The 20,235-nt window shown below is 47.9% G+C and overlaps 1 protein-coding gene across 1 annotated transcript in view; it reads left to right on the forward strand.

The window, feature by feature from the left end:
- The first annotated feature begins 7,940 nt into the window (after positions 1–7,940).
- Positions 7,941–20,235, forward strand: part of plcd3b (phospholipase C, delta 3b) — a 47,001-nt gene continuing 34,706 nt past the window's right edge. Inside the window, exons 1-3 of the mRNA XM_015974824.3 lie at positions 7,941–8,127; positions 14,208–14,263; positions 14,388–14,499. Of these exons, the coding sequence (XP_015830310.3) occupies positions 7,971–8,127; positions 14,208–14,263; positions 14,388–14,499 (325 nt within the window). The 5' untranslated portion in view covers positions 7,941–7,970. The remainder of the gene's footprint in view (positions 8,128–14,207; positions 14,264–14,387; positions 14,500–20,235) is intronic.

Genomic DNA, 20,235 nt, shown 5'->3' on the forward strand with positions numbered 1-20,235 from the left:
TCCAATAACAAAACACCGCTCGAGTTCAGATTAGGTGGGCCGTTCCTCCCAATCACACCCCTCCAGGTCAAGCTGTCATTGCCCACGTGAGCATTGAAGTCCCCCAGCAGGACAATGGAGTCCCCTGAGGGAGCACTATCTAGCACTCGTCCCAGGGACTCCAAAAAGGGTGGGTACTCTGAACTGATATTTGGCCCATAAGCACAAACAACAGTCAGGACCCGTTCCCCGACCCGAAGGCGCAAGGAAGCTACCCTCTTGTCCCCCGGGGTAAACCCCAACACACAGGCAGAGAGTCTCGGGGCTAACAAAAAGCCAACCCCAGCCCTCCGCCTCTCACCCGGAGCAACTCCAGCAAAGTAGAGTGTCCAACCCCTCTCCAGGTCTCGGGTTCCAGAGCCAATGCAATGTGTCGAGGTGAGTCCGACTATATCTAGCCGGTACCACTCAACCTCTGCCACAAGCTCCGGCTCCTTCCCCGCCAGCGAGGTGACGTTCCATGTCCCAAAAACTAGTTTTCTTGTCCGGGGATTGGACCGCCAAGGCTCCCGCCTTGGTCTGCCACCCGATTCGCATTGCACCGGACCCTTCATGTTCCTCCTGCGGGTGGTGGGTCCACAGTTGGACGAGCCCATGTATCCGGTTCGGGCTGGGCCCGGCCGGGCCCCATGGGCGAAAGCCCGGCCACCAGGCGCTCGCTCACGGGCCCCAACCCCAGGCCTGGCTCCAGAGTGGGACCCCGGTAACCCTCCGGGCCGGGTACTCCGACTCTTCGTTTTAACCGCCATGAAAGATCCTTCGAACCGTTCTTTGTCTCACCCTTCACCTAAGACCAATTTGTCATGGGAGACCCTACCAGGGGCACTAAGTGCCCCAGACACCATAGCTCCTAGGATCATTAGGGCACTCAAACTCCTCCACCACGATAAGGTGACGGTTCAAGGAGGAGTGGCCAGGGTTAGGGTTGGGGTTGTTGTGGCCACGGGACCCTCGGCGCCGGTTTCGTCCGGCCGCCCCTTGCAGGTCACCCAGCAGACCGTGGCTGCGGCAGGGATTTGGAGACGCTCTGGGGCAGGTCAGGCACCGCCCCGAGGATTCTCGGGGCAGGACAGGGCCCGCCACCCCCACCAGGGCCCCAAACAGGCATCGGGACACGGCCTGAGGGCTGTGAGCCGGCGGCGGGCAGATTTACACCACAGCACCTGGCCCTCTGGGAGGCCCAATGCGGAGACGCTTGGGTGGTTCGAACCATGTCCCAGGGCTACAGGTTGCAGTTCCGCTGTCCGCCCCTACCCCCTTCGGGGGTCAGGGTGACTTCGGTCACAGATCCTGCACGGGCCAGCATCCTGAAGCAGGAAATAGATGTTCTCCTGGACAAACGGGCCATAGAGGTTGTTCCGTCGCATTTGCAGGCAGACGGCTATTATTAAACGTATTTCTTGGTGCCGAAGAAGGACGAGCCCCTGCGGCCGGTACTGGACCTCAGGGGTCTCAATCGGTTCCTGAAGGTGCTGCCCTTCCGCATGCTTCAGACTCACGATGTCCTTCAGGTGGTTTGTCCGGGAGAGTGGTTTACGACCATAGATCTCAAGGACGCATACTTCCATGTCCCGATCCATCCAGGGCACAGGAAGTACCTGCGGGTTTATTTCCTCGGGAGGGTGTACCAGTTTCTGGTTCTGCCATTCGGCCTGTCTCTCGTCCCCCGAGTTTTCACGCGATGCGTGAAGGCAGCCCTGAACCCCCTGTGTCGGGCGGGGTTGAAGGTCCTGCCATATCTCTACGACTGGCTCGTCTGCGCGCCGTCGTGTCGCAAAGTGGGTCTGGCCACGGCCAGGGTCCTTGCCCATGTCGAGGCGCTGGGGATGACGGTGAACCTGCAGAAGAGTTCTCTGGTTCCGACTCAGCGGGTGGATTTTATTGGCATTGCCATAGATTCTGTGGCCATGCGGGCGAGGCTGACCGAGCAGAGGAGGGTCCGGATTCGGTCTTTGCTCCGGACCTTTCGCCTTGGGGCGGCACCCCCGGTCCAGGTGTGGCTACGACTGTTGGGGATGCTGGTCTCGGCTTCTTCCCTGGTGCCTCTTGGGCTGCTCCACCTTCGGCCCTTGCAGAGGTGGTTCAACGGCTTCCGCCTGGATCCCCGGTGACACCGACGGGTCGAGCTGGAGGTCACGAGCAGCTGTGTGGCTCTTTTGCGTCGTTGGGATGATGTCACCTACCTGAGTCTCGGTGTCCCGCTTGGCGCGGTTCCCGCCAGATGGGAGGTGGTCACGACGGATGCGTCACCCCGGGGGTGGGGGGCACATTGGCAGTGCAGGTCGGTCCAGAGGTTGTGGAGCCCCCGTCAGGCACGGCTTCACATCAATGTCCTGGAATTGAAGACAGTCTACTTGGCGCTGAGGCGCTTCTTGCCCTTTCTGCGGGGCAAGCACATGCTCGTCTGAATGGACAGCACCTCGGCGGTGTTCCACATAAACCATCAGGGGGGCACCAGGTCATTGCGATCATTGAGGGAGGCTCAGACGCTGCTGACCTGGGCTTACCCTCGCTTGGCCTCCATCAGGGCGCTGCACCTTCCGGGGTGGAGGAACTCAGTGGCGGATTGCCTGTCCCGGCGGGGTCTTCCCCCGGGGGAATGGAGGTTGCACCCTCAGGTGGTGCAGAGGGTATGGCATCAGTTTGGAGAGGCCCAGGTGGATCTGTTCGCCTCGAGGAGCAGCACACATTAACCCTTGTGGTTCTCCCTGGCAGAGGCCGACGCCCCTCTGGGGATGGACGCCCTCGCCAATGCCTGGCCGTTGGTTCGGCTGTACGCTTTCCCACCTTCTCCGTTGCTCTTACCAACCCTCCATCAGGTGAGGGACTCGTCACACGAGGTCCTTCTGGTGGCGGCCCTTGAGGCTCTGGTTTCCATTGCTTCTCAGTCTGCTGAACGGAGAGCCGTGGCGGTTGCCGGCGAGACGGGACCTCCTGTCTCAGAGGGGAGGATTTGGCATCCGTCCCCAGATCATCTTTGGCTCACGTTGTGGCCATTGAAGGGGGCAGGCAGCCCCCAGTCGGCTTAGAGCCCTCCATCCAGCAGGTGCTGGATAGTGCCAGGGCTCCGTCTACAAGGGCCATGTATGCTCGCTGTTGGCAGCGGTTCTCTACCTGGTGTTCCGGCAGGGACGTGGATCCTGGTTCTGCGGTACCTCCGGCACCTGTTTGACAAGGGCCGGGCCGCCTTGACCCTTAAGGTTCACCTGGCGGCTATTTCGGCCAACCACCTCTTGGTGGATGGCAGGAGCATTGGGGCTCACTGTTTGGTGTCCCAGTTTCTGCGGGGCGTGAGAAGGTTGCGTCCTGCCTTGTGCAGGCCGGCACCTGCTTGGGACCTTCCCCTGGTCTTGCAGGCCCTGTGTGGGCCACCCTTTGAGCCAATGACTACCGCCCCGTTGGCAGTGGTGTCTGTGAAAACCGCCTTTCTCTTGGCAGTGACGTCGGCTAAACGGGTCAGTGAGCTGCACGCGCTGGACATCAGCCCCGCCTGCCTGCGGTGGAAGGCAGATGGGTCGGGGGTGACGCTGTGGCCCAACGTTGCCTTTCTTCCCAAGGTTCTGCCCTCTGGCTACGTGAATGCCGCAATCGAGCTGGGGGCATATTTTCCTCCCCCATTTCATTCGGAGGAACAACGGCGGGCGAATTTGCTGTGCCCGGTCCTGGCACTGCAGCTCTATATTGTGGTCACAAACACTGTCCGGCAGTCGAACCAGCTGTTTGTCTGTCACGGAGGAGTGAACAGGGGTCGGGCCCTTTCGAAGCAGAGGCTGTCGCATTGGGTCGTGGATGCCATTGCAATGGCTTTTGCGGCAGTGGGTGCAGTGACTCCCCCTGGGATCGTGTGCCATTCCACTAGCAGTGTTGCTACATCCTGGGCGGCGATGAGAGGTGTGCCACTGGCGGACGTCTGTGGTGCGGCGTCCTGGGCAACTCTGTGCAGAGCGCGAGGAGATACATCCACTCTGTTTACTGCCACTGGCAGTCAGGAGGGAACGAAACAGAACCGGTGATCTGAGGCACTCTGAGGATTTCATTTATTAAACAAGGAAACGCCGACGCTTTTCGGTACGACCTTCTTCAGGACATAAACCTTTATACCCTGAAGATGACTCACTTTGTCACAAAAACTCATGTCCATCTTTTATTTTTTTACAAATTTACAGCCTAATTGACCATAACATCTTAAGGAGACAATTTCAGATGTGTATGTTCAGATTATTTAATATTCTCAATGCTGCACTGATTGTGCCAAAAACAAGTGTCTGGTGCAGATTTAAATAAATTAATTTTGCATATCGATATATGTGATAAGCCGTTTAATTTTAAAAAGTCCGTTTCTACTGCTGATTACAAAAAGCCTAACAAGTAACTTACTCACCTGGTTCTAGATGCTGAGCTTGTAGCTCAGTAAATGTCCTGCTGCTGCGTGATGCCTGGATGAAGACGCTGCAGCGTAAACAAGAAAGAGACGGCATAAGATGTCATGCTGTGTTTAGGCAGTTCTCACTCCTCGCCACGGCCGCGGCCGCGGCGGTGCCACCCGCCCGATGTGAAGGACAAAGTTGAAATTTTGCTACACCCACACCTAACGTTCTTCTAATATGAAAATATTAAATTCATATCGTATGCGTACTTAAAACTTGAACTAAGTTCATAAAATGGCTGCAATCATACTCCAAACATCGGTAAAAAAATCTTACATTCTTCATCATCACATGGAGACTCAACTTGTGTAGAAGACAGTCCCGCCCCCGTGGTGTCCACAGGTGCCTGTGTGGCTGCAGATATTGTCTCAATGCATCTGGACACGACGATTCAAAAGTAAAATTAGTTGGTTAAAGTTGTGAGATACTGTATTGTGTATGTAAACAGCTAGCGAGGGTCCGTCCGTGGACCGTGCGTGGCAGGAGAGGCAGTTAGCTACAATGCTAACGCAAAAAGTTCCTTTGCCAAATTTATAAAGTCTACATACCTCTGATTTGGGCCCGTTTTTTTCTTGCTCCTTCCTTCGCTTTCGTAATGCTGATCCCGATGGCTTAGGTGTCCTTTTCATCGTAAAATATCAAACGTTTAAATGCGACGACAACAGGATGTCCTTCTATGGGGCGACGGTGGCACAGGAGTTAAGTGCTCGCCTCGCAATCGGAAGGTCGCAGGTTCGAGTCCCACTCAGTCTGTCGCTGTCGTTGTGTCCTTGGGCAAGACACTTAACCCACGTTGCCTGCTGGTGGTGGTCGGAGGGACCGGTGGCGCCAGTGCTCGGCAGCCTCGCCTCTGTCAGTGTGCCCCAGGGCAGCTGTGGCTACAATGTAGCTCATCCCCACCAGTGTGTGTGTGTGTGAATGGGTGAATGACTGATTGTGTTGTAAAGTGCCTTGGGGGGTTCCAGGACTCTAGAAGGCGCTATATCAAATACAGGCCATTTACCATTCTACAGTGCCACCCACGCACGTGATCTACGGCACCCTTAACGGTCACATGCGTTGGAGCGGTGGCCCAAGCGGGAGCTCGTCATGCAGCCAGATCATTAGAATTTAAATATTGATGTTTTAATTTAATGTCATTTCAGAGGGGAACTTTGAGCATGTAGAGAGTGCATTTCATATAACAAACATAAATTTAATAAACTTTTTTTGCGCCCTATCCATCAGATGGCACCCCAGGCGCCTGTCAGCAACACCGGCCCTGAGAGCAGGACAGAACAAGTGGTGCTCGCTGCAGAACCACAAAGGCGGAGCTGCACCAGAAGGTGGAGCTGCACCAGAGTCAGCCCCGCCCATTCTATCAGAGTCAGTCCAATTCCTTCCAGTTGTCAGACTATAGCATTCTGGAACCAAAGAGGGTGTTATAGCTAAAAAATGCAAGATTGAGGATGGAGTTGAGAAGTGAATTGAACAGTTTTTGTAAAGGTTCCATATAATTAAAAATCTAACTTTTGGAACTTTTAATCATGTTATATTGTCATTTCCTCATAAGAAACACGCCAAAGCCATTTTTGGCCTCATTCATGCATTTTCTTCCCATCTCAGCTTCAATTTGGTCTCCTCCCCCGAAGCGGGTCTGGTCTTGGTTCTCAAATCTGGATATTCTGTGAATTTTCTGACAAAATATTTCTGAAATGACTTCTACTGAGACACCGCCAGAAAAATCGTACATCCCATCTACAAAGACACACCGAATAGCATAATCAAATGTAACGCCACCTAAGTTTTTATCAAATGTGGTGGTGTAGTGGTGATGGTGTCAGGTTGACATGCAGTTTTGTGCAGGTTTGCATCCCAGCAGTGGAAATATTCTATAATCTCTTTTCCTCATTTTTAGCTACACTTGCCAGTACTATGTTTACAACAATTTATTGGTATGCCATTTAACATATAATGACTAATGTGTTTTTTTATTTATTCATTCGTTTATTTAGCCAGTGTGAGTCCATCTGTGAGCAGAGTTTCAACTAAAATGCTGTTTAGGAACGACCAAATTCAAAGAACTTGAAGAGACATAAATATTTTTCTAAAAATTAACATTACAACTAAAATATGAACAAATTAAATGTTTCAGCTGGCTAAATAGATTGTTGCCGACCCCACCGAGAATCGAACCAGCATCAGCTGAGGGGAAAGCAAAACTTAGGGTTAGACGATCTTGCCACTGGACTACCAGAAACCACATGGTGGTGGCACATGCTGTTGTCCAGAAGTTTTGTTAGAGCGGCTGTGGGCAGATATTTGCTAAGAGAAACCTTTTTATTTCGGGATATTTTCAGACTTTGTCATGTAGCAAGTTATATTTATCTTGTTTAATTGGAGCACAGAACATAGCATTAACGACTGTAAACTAGTAACAGCCGTAATTCATGTGGGTCAGGTCAGTTTGCGATAAAGTTGAAAACAAAAACGGAAGTCAGTGGGCTAGGCTGAGTTTGTGTGAATGGGCGGGGCTGACTCTGGTGCAGCTCCACCTTATGGTGCAGCTCCGCCTTTGTGGTTCTGCAGCGAGCACCCTCTCGGACAGAATGGTAAAACTGATAATGTTGTTCCTGCTGCTCCAAATGGTAAATGTTCTGATAAAACACATGAGCAGTGTAGTAATCAATACTGTGTTTGGTCTGGAATCACAAAAGAATCACTGTGGAAACGAGAAAATAATAATAATAATAATAATACATTTTATTTCAAAGCGCCTTTCAGGACACCCAAGGTCACTTTACACAAAACACGTAATAAAATACAATAAAACAATAATAAAACCCAAAGAAGAAAAAACAGAGAGAAACATTTCAATAAAATCAGAGGTTGTAGGCAGATTTAAACATATGTGTTTTGAGTTTTGATTGGAAAAGGGTAAAACTGTCGATGTTCCTGATGTCTGGAGGAAGTGAGTTCCAGAGACGAGGAGCAGAGCGGCTGAAAGCTCTGCTCCCCATGGTAGCGAGACGGGCAGAAGGAACCGCAAGATGGATGGAAGAAGAAGATCTGAGTGAACGGGACGGGGTGTGAATACTTATAAGGTCTGAGATATATAGAGGAGAGAGGTTGTGGATTGCTTTGAAGGTATGGAGGAGAATTTTGAAGATGGACCTGAATTTAACTGGGAGCCAGTGAAGCTGCTGGAGAACCGGCGTGATGTGGTGAAAGGAAGGGGTTCTGGTGATAATACGGGCTGCTGAATTCTGGACCAGTTGCAGTTTATGAAGGAGTTTGTGTTGAGAAAAGTGTTGTAGCTGCAGACATGAACCAACCACGTGACCCGGTGTCGGCTTTGAGTCGCTATAATTAAAAGTGTGTACATGACATAATCGATCAACAACCTTTGATGCATGCTTCCAAAGATGATAATCTGCTATTATCAACCTTTATTTTGAAAAACCAGCCGGAAAAGCCAGGCACCGAGACGTCAGAATGACGCAGCCGTGACGGTGGGATAAAAGCATGAGAAGCAGCTCCGCGGATACGTCTTCTGCTCCTCCACCTGCGGACATGTCGGGCGGCAGGAATTGTTCCGAGCCGGGGCTGAGCAGCGGTCCCGGACCCGGACCCGGACCCGGACCTTCGGGGGGAAGGTCCATCGACCCTTTGAGAAACCTGGGTGGGTATTCATGGCGACTCTGCCTCTTCTTCCTCCGTTAGGACTGGACCTCTGGTCAGAGGACCGTTATGTCCTCCGCCTCCTGAAGGAGCAGCTGGCTCTGGTTTTATGAGGAGAGGAGGTAAAAGGAGAGGAGAGGAGAGGAGAGGAGGTAAAAGGAGAGGAGAGGAGGTAAAAGGGGAGGAGAGGAGAGGAGGTAAAAGGGGAGGAGAGGAGGTAAAAGGAGAGGAGAGGAGGTAAAAGGGGAGGAGAGGAGGTAAAAGGAGAGGAGAGGAGGTAAAAGGAGAGGAGGTAAAGTGGAGCAGTGGGATTACGGAGCGGTGAGCTGGACCTCGTAGCCTAACCCTCTTACAGCCAACATCTGGTCAGTACCTACACGTAGTGTGTGGTCACGTGCTTCATGACGTGTCCGGTAAAAACTACCTGACTGATACCGGTGCTGGTGCGGACCTGACCAGCACCAAAGGGTTGGTGGTGTGTAGACAGAAAACCAGTGATGGATGTTTTCATCTGGTCCAGGGCTGTGCAGAGACCCTGAGGGGCCGGTGCCCAAAGGGGCCCACAGAGAGCAGGATTTCAAACGGATTCACGATCCAACACGCTTGTGAAAACTCAGACAATGATAGACTACTGGGTTCAAACCAAATAACAAGCTAGGCCCAACATTTGTGTTATTCATGGAAGTAAAGTTATTCCACCAACATCTGTGTTTAGTTTGTGAAGCGGTCCTAGAGATGTTCCGTCGTTCTTCTTCACCTCTGATCCCAGGGCCGGGTCTAGACTGGCACATTTGAGGGCATATAGAACAAAAGGAAAAGGTGCTGATGTTTTTGTCATGTGATTGGGTTGTTAGACTTTAACCTTTCCGTTTCTGTCCCTCAAACCCTTATTCATGTGTTCATCACGTCATAAATACGAGGCTGAAGTTAGCTTCCGATTCGGGAAACGGCTAAAGGGCCATTACACCCAATTTTTCTCTACTCTGACCATCTTTAATCTGCCCTAGCTCTAAAACTACAACAGCCACACTGTTCAGACCTGTTCTAGATTATTCTACTATAATAGCAGATGGCATACAACCTTGTTTGGGATTTGTGAAACCTTTCCCTGATGTGTGAAACTTCAACAAAGCCTTAAAAAATCGGTCTGCGTATGCCCCATAGTAGCACGTCCACGAGCACGGATAGTCCGACTATCTTGAAAATACGCCTCCAAAACAAGTCCTCCGCTCCTCCATTGTTCTAACGGCGTAGTCTTCCCGGGCCGGCTCTCAGACAGGAACTCCGTCATATCACCGTAATGTACCGTAAACCTCTGAAAAGCGTGGAGTGTCACCGTTCTGAAACCAGGGCTGAGGCAGTGGAAAAGAATGAGCATGGTGAGATGGATGAGAGGTAAGACAGTCTGAGTCACTGAAAGATATCTGCAAGAAAAAGATTTTTGTATGTCTCTGGGAATGGAGAAATACATAATACCTGAACATTTCTTTTTCTTGCAGAGAAAAAGCGGAACTTCTCATTAAACTGAAAACAGAAATGGAGAGACGTTCAGTAATCTGAAGTTCTCTGGAACGTGGAGAATAAAAAGTTTGAGGCTGAATATTTATGCTTGGTTTTAATTAAGAACCGCAAACAAAGTAATTGTTGCATAGTTGTGTAACTGTGCTGCGTGTCACAGGGAAAATACAATCTGTGTTGAAGTTTCACAAATCAGGGAAAGGCTTCACAAATCCCACACTGATCTGCTATTATAGTAGAATAACCTAGAACAGGTCTGAACAGTGTGGCTGTTGTAGTTTTTGAGCTAGAGCAGATTCAAGATGGTCAGAGTAGAGAAAAATTGGGTGTAATGGCCCTTTAGCCGTTTCCCGAATCAGAAGCTAACTTCAGCCTCGTGTCATAAATGGACCACAGCAGTAGCGTCTTGTACGGTACCCCATTCCACCCCTCACCAACCCTCAACACATCCAGAACTCTGCTCATGGGCGTCGCACCGGTGGGGATGTGGGTGTTTTTCTACAGAGGAGGTAAACACCCGCGCTTTCCCACAGCTTTATTACATATGTACTCTACTTAGACTTCCAGACCTGGACTAAGCTACGCTGCACTAATAGCACCTTAATGACCTGAGGCAGCAGTGGCGCGGGGGGGTTGCTGTGGTCCTCAATCCTGGTCCTGGAGGGCCGGTGTCAGTGGTTGAATCACCTGCAGCATCTCACTGACCCGAGTGACTCAGTGCCGTCCTTACAAGGGATCCTCACTTTTGTGTGAACTCCATCATCAACCCGAGAAATTGAATAATCAAATTTGGTCCTGCTGCCGTTTTTCCATTTCTCATTTGTATCCGAGACCAAAATAGAAAATACGAAAAGCACAACATGTTTTGGTTTTTTTGAACCCATTTATAAAAATAATAATTAAAAAAAATCCGTTTTTCCTGTTTTCATTTTTTGTTTTCAGTTGTAAATAGAACAAATGATATACAGATTCATATCAAGGGGCTGATTAGACAGCATGAATAATGTACAGGTTTGCCTCAGACTGCCCACAATAAAAGGACACCCTGAAATGTGCAGCTTGCAGGGATGTTCTGATCATCGTTTTTCTGCTTCTGATCAGATTCCGAGTCATTTTGAGTATCTACCGATACCGAGTCCAGATCCAATACTTTTCAGAAAAGCACCAATTTAAGAAGAAAACAAATCCAAATTGTCCTTTAAGTTTCACTTTCATTTTTTTAGGCAGTACACCGATTTTAAAAACTTGTTTATATTGTGAATATACAGGTTTTTCTCAAAAAGGCAAATTTTTTTAGATAGGAATTTTGTGTTTTCATGAGCTGTACGCCAAAATCATCAATATTAGAAACTAGGGTTGTCACGGTAACCGGTATAGCGGTAAACCCCGGTAGAAAAAGTTGACAATAAAAATAACCGTCCAGTTTTTAAAAAACTATATTATCTCGGTGGGTTTACCGTGTCCGCGGTTTCAGCGCGGTGACCCTTACCAGCCACCGTCGCTTCAGCTGAAGTTCCCGCGGCGCGCACACGCACTTTTTAGTTTGCAACGGCACCAAAACTTTGAAGCTGAAATAATGGCCGAAGGAGGAGACGGCAGCGCCCAGGACATCCATCAGCCCTCAAAGAAGACTAAATCGGAAGAATGGGCACATTTTGGATTTCTGAAAAACGCTGAGGGACAGTTAATAGAAGACGGCTATCCCGTTTGCAGAACGTGCAGGAAACAAGTGTCTGCAGAAGGCAGCAACACTTCGAATCTCATGGCACATCTGCGTGACCATCACCCACGTCTCTACAGCCAGTGCAAGGTAAGTTAGCATTAGCATTTTAGCTTAAATGCATGACGTGAGGACTTTTGGTTGAGGGAGAATGCAACGAGTCACTATATACTGCAGCCGCAGCGTCCTCTGCCAGCATTTAAACCGTGTCACGGACACCCTGTTGCTGGATGAAGCATCTTATTTGTTGATGATGAAGAGAAATATACAATTAGTTCCTTGTCATTGATTTGTTTACTTATTCAATGCCATTTATACTTGAACATTTGGATTTGATTACATAGTGTAGTAGTTATTTTAGTCATTTGTTTAAAGTGGCTATTTATTTTAAATACATATTTTTTTAAGGTTGACTTGTACAGTGCTCAAGTCAAGTGTGGACTGGAGTTTTAGATTTTCATTTTGATAATGAAGAAAACAAGTATATGAGAAAACAAGTGGTGTTTCTTTGATTTGTTTACATATTGTTTATGTTTTGAATGTTTGGATTTGTATCATTTAAACCTGCACTGACTACTGTAACATGTTCCAGAAAAAGAAGCTATTTGTTCCTTTACTTGTGAAAAGTTGCACTTTTGCTAAGGCTTTGTGTTATTTTAGGTTTAATAAACACTGTTAAACCTTTTCAGAACTATTTCAGTTTGTGTAGAACAGGACTATCAATGCTTTCTGAACATATGCAACACCGTTTAAAAAATACCGCGATAATACCGAAAACCGTGATCATTTTGGTCACAATAACCGTGAGGTTACATTTTCATACCGTGACAACCCTATTAGAAACCTTAAAAGGCTTGAACTACTTAAGTTGTGTGTAATGAATCTAATATATATGAAAGTCTAATGTTTATCAGTACATTACAGACAATAATGAACTTCATCACAATATGTAAATTTTTTTAGAAGGAACTGTAGTGTTGCTCTTATTTCAAGTAGTTTACTCCCTCAATATGCAGCTGTGAGCTGTGTTCACGCAGGCAGGGTAACTTTTCTCTGCATAACACCTGTAGCTCCAGCACCGGGAGCAGGGTCCAGCTAGCCGCGGGGTGTATTGAGCACTGATGCTACGTTTTCTCTTTGTTCATTAGCGTAACTTTCTCTGTTGGCTGGCTCCGTGTTTTCGTCTGACTTAACTGATCTGTGACTGTTAGAGGTAGACCAGTGATTTGCTTTGTTGATGCCAAAGGGAGGCCGTGAATCATGGAGCTGTCCTGTCCAGCATGTTGAACACCCAGTTTGCACACATTACAGGTGTCTGTAGCTCTGGCTTTGCTGTCCGGTTTAAACACCACCAAGCTGTAGATGTTTCAGCCCTCCTGAGGAGACACGTTAGCTCTGTGTTAGCAGAGCATATATAATCTGACTTTTCTGCTTTTTTTTAAACTTATTTGTCCTCGTTATCTTTGAACATTATTATAATGGGTGTTTTTAACATTCATCTGGACAGTGTGTCAAACATTAATGTGAAGTGTGTGTAATGAATTAAATTACATGTTATTTAATAAGCCATAAGGCGTAGGATTCCATAGGAAATATGAAATCCACATTATGGAATGTGAGCTTATTTTAAACCAGAAGATTGGAACTTTTTAATGCAGGGATTAGATAACAGCTTCGTATTCACTCAGAGACAACAGAAGAGAGAGTCAGGTTTAAAAGTTTAAGAATTTATTCAGGGTTTCCCTTACGTAGGCGTAGCCGTGGCGGGCCGCCATGGCTGAAATCCCACCGCCACGCCTACAAGATCCCAAGTTTTATTGATTTTTTTTTTTTGCGCTGTTTACCGAAGAATCAGCGGGAACTACTATGTTGTCGCTTGTGATCACAGCCGGCAGGCAGCAAGGAGGAGCAGCAGGGCAAGGTGCAGTTACAGCATAAGTTATAAGGTAGCAGTGGATCTAATGCTTTGTGGTTTACATGTTTCAGCAGCATTAAGATAAACGAGTGTTGACCATCCTGACAGGGTTTCCTCCAGTGCTTATTAGGCCAGGTTCTCCTCCCCCCACCAGGCTAAGCATCACTTATTCATGTAAAATGTATTTATTTTTTCACGTCTGACTTTAACCACATCTAATACTGCATTACGGCGTGAGCGCAACAGCGACAACTTAAGATCGATGTGTGAGCAGCCTGAGAGGTCGGGTGTTTTCATCTGAACCCTTAAAACCTCCAGCAGGCTACGCTGCACCATTGACGTGTTACAACTTAGCGACGTGACATGTCTCGGAGAAAGCGTAAAAACACGTTGGACGCTTCTCCTGAAGCGGGAAAATAACACCTCTTCTTAAGCAGAGCACGACGTCACCTCGGCTCGTTCACCCTCTGCCGAGCCGGTACCGGACTGGGCTCGATAACATTGACCCAGCACAGCCACTGGGTCGTTGGAGCTGCCCCGTGACTGCCTGATGGAACACCAGCGGGTTTCATCAGACTCGTGGTTTCTTGTTTTTGCTGGGGACCCCCTGTATTTTACCGCTCCCTCCTGCAGTCTTCCCCTATTAACATTTAAAATGATTCTGTAAACTCGTGAATCAATAGAAACAATCTCTGCCTCTGCCAGCTGCAGTAAATGTAGTCTCCAAGTAATAAATAAGAGGTGCATTCATCTGTGTATCTCCTTCGATCCGCATTAGTGATATCTTCAGCACCATTATTGTTATTAAATGTTATTATTACGTTTAGCTGTATATCGCTATAGTCTGGCGTTTTCCAAGAAGCTTATCAATATGTCTTCAACCCCCCCGCACGTACCTGATCAAGCCTCCTTCCTTTCTGTTCTCCAGGAGTTCAGGAGGATGAAGATGTGAAGCAGATGTTGCAGGGCTCCAGTATGGTCAAGGTAAAAGGTTTTATCTAACTGGGTTATAACTACACTATAATCTCACTCTGACTTCTGAAACCATCATGTCTACTGTGAGGGCTGGTTTTTCTGCAGCCCTGACTTTTATCTTCTGTATGTGAAGGTCCGCTCGCCTCGCTGGCAGAAGAAACGAATGCTGAAACTAAAGGAAGATGGCGTCACTGTCTGGTGTCAGTCCCACAAAATGTCCAGCTGGGCCAAAGAGCAGAAGTCCTGTGAGTCCTTTCACATCTGTGTCTAGAAGACCGGAGATTGTGTGTTCTGGTTTGGTTTAATGGATCAAAAACTTACTTGGAGATAAAGCTAAGGGACATCCCCTCAGGTGTGTGTTAGCAGTCAGTCTGGTGGAGGTTTGGACCATCTTCTTTAGTCTATTCTCATAAGTGGATGGACAGTAGTATGTCTGTGTCTCTCCAGTGGCACAAAAAGTGTCTATGCAGTGTATGTGATGCTTAGGGGCGCCAGGCTGCAGGGGATGCCAAAAAACTGTAGTCTGCATTTTCAGTTTGTAATAACGGCTGTGCGTTTGTCCGTTTGTGCATCTGTAAATTATTTCATTAGTAATAGAGGACATGTCAGTGATTAGGTGTCCCTCCGCTTCTTAAACCCCCCCTACACACACACACACACACACACACACACACACGGTGCACACACCCCCTCGACGAGCTGGGCGCGGTTGAAGAGGATGGTTTTAAACACGAGCCACAGATTTAAGTTGTGTTTATTTATGAAAACTTACCATAATCTAGTCGCACTAACGAGGCCAACAGAGTGCTCTGGTGTCACAATGAGAGTTAAGGTGATGAGCAGCTCCTGCCTAATGGAGAGGGCGTGGGTAACCAGGACCAGACCGGGGAACTTCCCGGTGGGCTGATCTGGTCGGTGTTTGTAGACGTTTGCTTGTTTTTTTGGGCCGATTTTCAGAAACTTCTCTGTAGATCAGCTGCTGTCAGTGGAACAGATGAAGTCCCACCATCTCCAACTCAACCTCTCTAAAACTGAACTGCTTGTCATCCCAGCAAAACCATCCATACAGCACAATATCTCAATCCAAAATGACTTCCTATCTCTGGCTCCTTCAAAGGCAGTTGGAAATCTGGGTGTTGTGACTGATGAACACCTGACCTTTAAAGATCATGTTGCCTCTGTTGCTCGTTCATGCAGCTTTGCGCTGTATAACATACGAAAGATCAGACCATACCTAACACAACATACCACCCAGCTCCTGGTGCAATCTACTGTCATCTCCCGCCTCCATTACTGCAATGCCCTTCTAACTGGTCTTCCAGGCTGGACTGTGAGACCTCTTCAAATGGTCCAGAACACAGCGGCGCGTCTGGTCTTCAATCAGCCAAAAAGAGCACATGTCACCCCTCTGTTCATTGAGCTCCACTGGCTACCGCTAGCAGCACGCATCAAATTCAAACTGCTAACACTAGCATACAAAGTCCGAGACGGTACGGCTCCCATCTACCTGAATCCTCTTGCAAAGGCTTACGTCTCGGCCCGGCCGCTCCGGTCATCACAGGATCGTCGGCTAGCAGTGCCTACACCACGCTCAGGACAATCCAGACTCTTCTCATGCATCGTTCCACAAATGTGGAATGACCTTCCAAGCACTACCAGAACAGGGCTTCCTTTTCAATTTTCAAGAAACTCCTGAAGACCCTGCTCTTCAGAGAGCATCTTCTAAACTAGCACCCTCCCTGCACCCGTCCCCCCTCTCTACTGTCCTCTCCTTGTTCCCTCCTCTCCATGACTGATGTCAAGTTGTTGTTGTTGTTGTTGTTGTTAGCCTCAAGGGCAACATGCCGATTATCACTTGTAAGTCTCTTTGGACAGAAGCGTCTGCTAAATACATAAACATAAACAGGTGAGCTGCTGCTAACTGGCTTTAGCTCCTAGAAACACTTCCTGTGCCCAGACTGTGGTGACATGTTATTTATAATTTAATCATTAATACTAACTTAATAAACACAATCAACCCACAGCCCGTGATAGAAAATAAGATGAAATAATTGAATATTTTCTCCCACAGCTCAGCCCTGTTAGAAATAAACAGATGTCTGCTTGAAGAGCAGGTAACACCTAATTTAACGTGTTTGCTGTACACACGTGTAATCATTAGTGTGGCAGTTAAGTGCTACTTACTCTAAATGTAATATTTCAGCCCAAAGCCACAATTCTGTCTCCATCTTCAGGTTAAAACTGCTCCACATTCATGTAGAACCAGCTGTGGCTGATGGCTACGCTGAAAAACATGACGTCAGCAAATTGCTACGTGGTTGCACCGCACTGGTCTCCAGGTGAGGCAGCCGCACCTCCACCTGGTTCAGCCACTCACCTGTTGATTTGACACATCAGCGCTCTGAGCTGCTCGCTTCGCCCTCCTCCCTTTTTCTTGTAATGATCGTGGTTCACAGGAAATCCTCCTGAATGCAGCAGAATCTGTGTCTGCTCTTCACCTGAGCGGTAAGTCTACTGTGAATGTGTGCTTGCGTGCACCTGCCAGTGCGTGCACGCTTGTTAACAACTCGACTTTAGATCGAGTAACCACAACAACACGTGTTGGGGGAGGGGCGTCTGTCATTACCTCAGGCGGTCTTGGATGTGGTTGGTTTCCGTTGTAGCACGGGGAACCAGGGGACCACTGTTACAGATTCCTCGACCGGTCTTCTTCTTCAAGAAGAAGACCGGTCAACAGACACTCAGCAGTCCACATGCTGCTGCTGCCATCTTGAAATGGAGATTTGAGTTTGAGGGTTAGGGTTAGGCAGAGACTAAAAGGATGCTTGTTAAAGATGGAGAACGGCTCAAATCAGGCTAGCCAAAGTCCAAGCTACAGGTGAAGGAAGGTCAGGCCAAGGTGAGTAGGCTGGAGATGATTGAAGTTTGTGGGTTTCAGACGGCTGTAGCTTGTCAGAAGGTGGTACCAGCTGTGTGGACTGGCTGTTTCTCCTACTCTGGTGTTACTGAGCGGAGAGTCTCTCACACCAGTGCTGTTCTGGTGCTGACTGTGTGTGATGAGTGGAGGACCCAGGGAAGTGCGGCGGTTTGGTGAGACCGACAGCCGGATGGGTGGTTGTGGTGGAGGTTTTTACACAAATGTGAGAGAAATACTTTATTGATTTTTGTTCATTATTATTATTATTATTATCTCCACAATAGATTTTTAGCTATACTATAGTAGAAACGTTTAAAGTGGGAAAGTCTTCAGCTGTCAAACAAAAGTTACTGTAGGAAATCAGTCCAGCGTAGCACTCAGCTAATACTCTGAATCTGAGATCTGGTGAAGCTTCTTCCTGGTTCTATGGGTGTGTCAGGTCAGACATGGCTGCAGTGTCTTTAAATGCTGCTGAATTCTGTGTGCTCACTTCTCTGTTAGGGTCACACATGCTGGCATAATGAGAGAATGTGCTTCTTTTCAGGGTAAGGCTGTCGCCCATCCTGCTGATGCTAAAACGGTGAGATTACAGAGCGTCGTGTGGGGCTGGGAGGTGCCTCACCACCTTGTGGTTTGTGCCGTATGATTACCATTTGGGTCAACTCTAAGTTTAGCTGTACAAGTAGCAGGCCTTGCCACAGAGTCAGCTGTGATGTGGCTTCCTGCTAGTGTGTGTGTGTGTGGTACACAACCACCAATAACTGGGTGTCTTACATCTCCTACATATTCATTTTGGATGGGCTTCTCTGGAAGTGAAATTAAAAGTTTCATTTTAAATTCACATCCCTTCAAATCTGCCTGAGGCCTAAAGGATTCTGAAGAGGTGAGGTCTGCAGAGGAAAGGTCTGAACACCACCTCAGGGTGCATGTGAGAGCATGGACTCTACCTCTGAAGCAGGGATGAACAGTCTTGTGTAATCAGAGGCTCGGTTCACGACCGATCCAGGGTCTGCATGAATGAATCGGTGGAGCAGCCGTGGGTATTCAGTTCAATTCAACTTTATTATCGGACTCAAGGTCCACATTAAAAAAAGAGACATAAAAACGATACAAAAGATTATAAAAGACATGCATACCAGTGTCTCCACATGGACCGGTAATGCTCTGCACTAAAATGGGGATCAACCAGCATCCGCACAAGTCTGTTCTTAGATTGCTTCAATCTCAGGATAAACCTGTACATCCTCATTATGGCTTGGAAGGTCCTGCCATGAGCATTACAAAATAAAAGACTGTTAGTGGCTTTGGACAAAAGTGTCTGCTAAATACATAAACATAAAAAGACTTGCACTACAGGGCCGAGGCTTCCCCAGCAGAGTCCTAAATGCATCGTTGTATGCTACTGCTCATGCAGGCTGGCTTTCCTACACTTACACCACAAAGGTGCAGTATACAATGGTGCAATGGGTTAGTGTGGGGGTGGGCAATACACATATGAAGCATAACCCTAACCCATATGGTAATGATATCTATTTGAACAGGTCGGTTTCAAATGTTTCATAGTGCCAGAAACAGAGTTAGGGCGGGGCGGGCTGTTCCACAGATGCCTAGGTTCTCAGTCCGGTGTGTGGAACAGCATCCAGTGTTGGGATGTGGAACAGCATCCAGTGTTGGGATGTGGAACAGCATCCAGTGTTGGGATGTGGAACAGCATCCAGTGTTGGGATGTGGAACAGCATCGAGTGTTGGGATGTGGAACAGCATCCAGAGTTGGGATGTGGAACAGCATCGAGTGTTGGGATGTGGAACAGCATCCAGTGTTGGGATGTGGAACAGCATCCAGTGTTGGGATGTGGAACAGCATCCAGTGTTGGGATGTGGAACAGCATCCAGTGTTGGGATGTGGAACAGAGGTGGGATCAAAGCTGTGTTCGGTAGTCAGGCGTCTGGCAGTTAACAGCTCTGTGGGTGAGACAAGCTCTTCTAAACGCTACCTGTTGGATTTGTCAGCAGTCTGGCCGCTGCGTTGTGAGTGACGGGGAGAATTGAGGTAGGATTTTTTCAGACCAGTAAAAAGAGCGTTATGATATTGCAAATGTGAGAAAAAGGCATGGATCATTTTTCCAGATCTGCAATTTAAACCATTTTCTGAATTTTTGAGATGTTTAGTTAATGAAGGAAACAGGAATGGGAATGGATTTGCTGAGAGCCAAAGCTTCAAGCGGAAGCAAGGATGACTCGTGGGTTTTGAATCCTAGGATTGGCTGATGAGCAAAAGCAACAAACCCCTGGTCGATATTTGGATGAAGTTCTGGTGCTGCAATGATCACGGTCTCTGTTATGTTGGCATTGAGAACAAGGACGTTGCTGGATAGCCAGTTAATGATCTGGGTCAGGCACAGAACGTGGGTGGTCCGCATGTCCAACTATGAGCCAACACTGTCAGAGTCCAGCCATGTTTGCCCTAATAACTAATAACTAACCATCAAGTCTCCTTGCTACGGGCCATGCCTGAGCGTGAACGCACATGAAGCAGCCTGCTCGACCCGAGCATCTCTCTTTTTCTGTGATTTTACAGAAAAACAGGCAATCCCAGTAAAAGTGCCAGGGCTCATTCTACAGGACCAGGGCATTGCAGGAGAACGTATGAAGAAGACATTTATTATTTCTACACATGTTTTGGCTGTCACACTTCCATAATGTCCCTTTAACTTGTAAATATTTTACAGGAGGAAAATATCGAGATACATATCTGATGTCGTAAATCAGCTAAATAATATTGAGACATAAGTTTTGGTCCATATCACCCAGCCCTACTATAGACACAGTTTTCAAGCACCTTACTCAGAAAAGGGAGCTTAGCAGTTGGCCTATAGTTAGCTGGCAGTGAAGCGTCCAGCACAGGTTTCTTTAAAAGTGGGTTAACAACTGCTTTTTTAAACTCTTTTGGCACCAATCCAGAAGCCAAACTGCTATTGATTATGTGCAGAATTGGTGGTGCAATAGATGTAAAGACTTCCTCAAGTAGACACGGGGCAGGATGTCCTCTGGTGATCCACTCGGC

The sequence above is a fragment of the Nothobranchius furzeri genome, chromosome 16, assembly GCF_043380555.1.
Source record: "Nothobranchius furzeri strain GRZ-AD chromosome 16, NfurGRZ-RIMD1, whole genome shotgun sequence".
Lineage (NCBI taxonomy): Eukaryota > Metazoa > Chordata > Actinopteri > Cyprinodontiformes > Nothobranchiidae > Nothobranchius > Nothobranchius furzeri.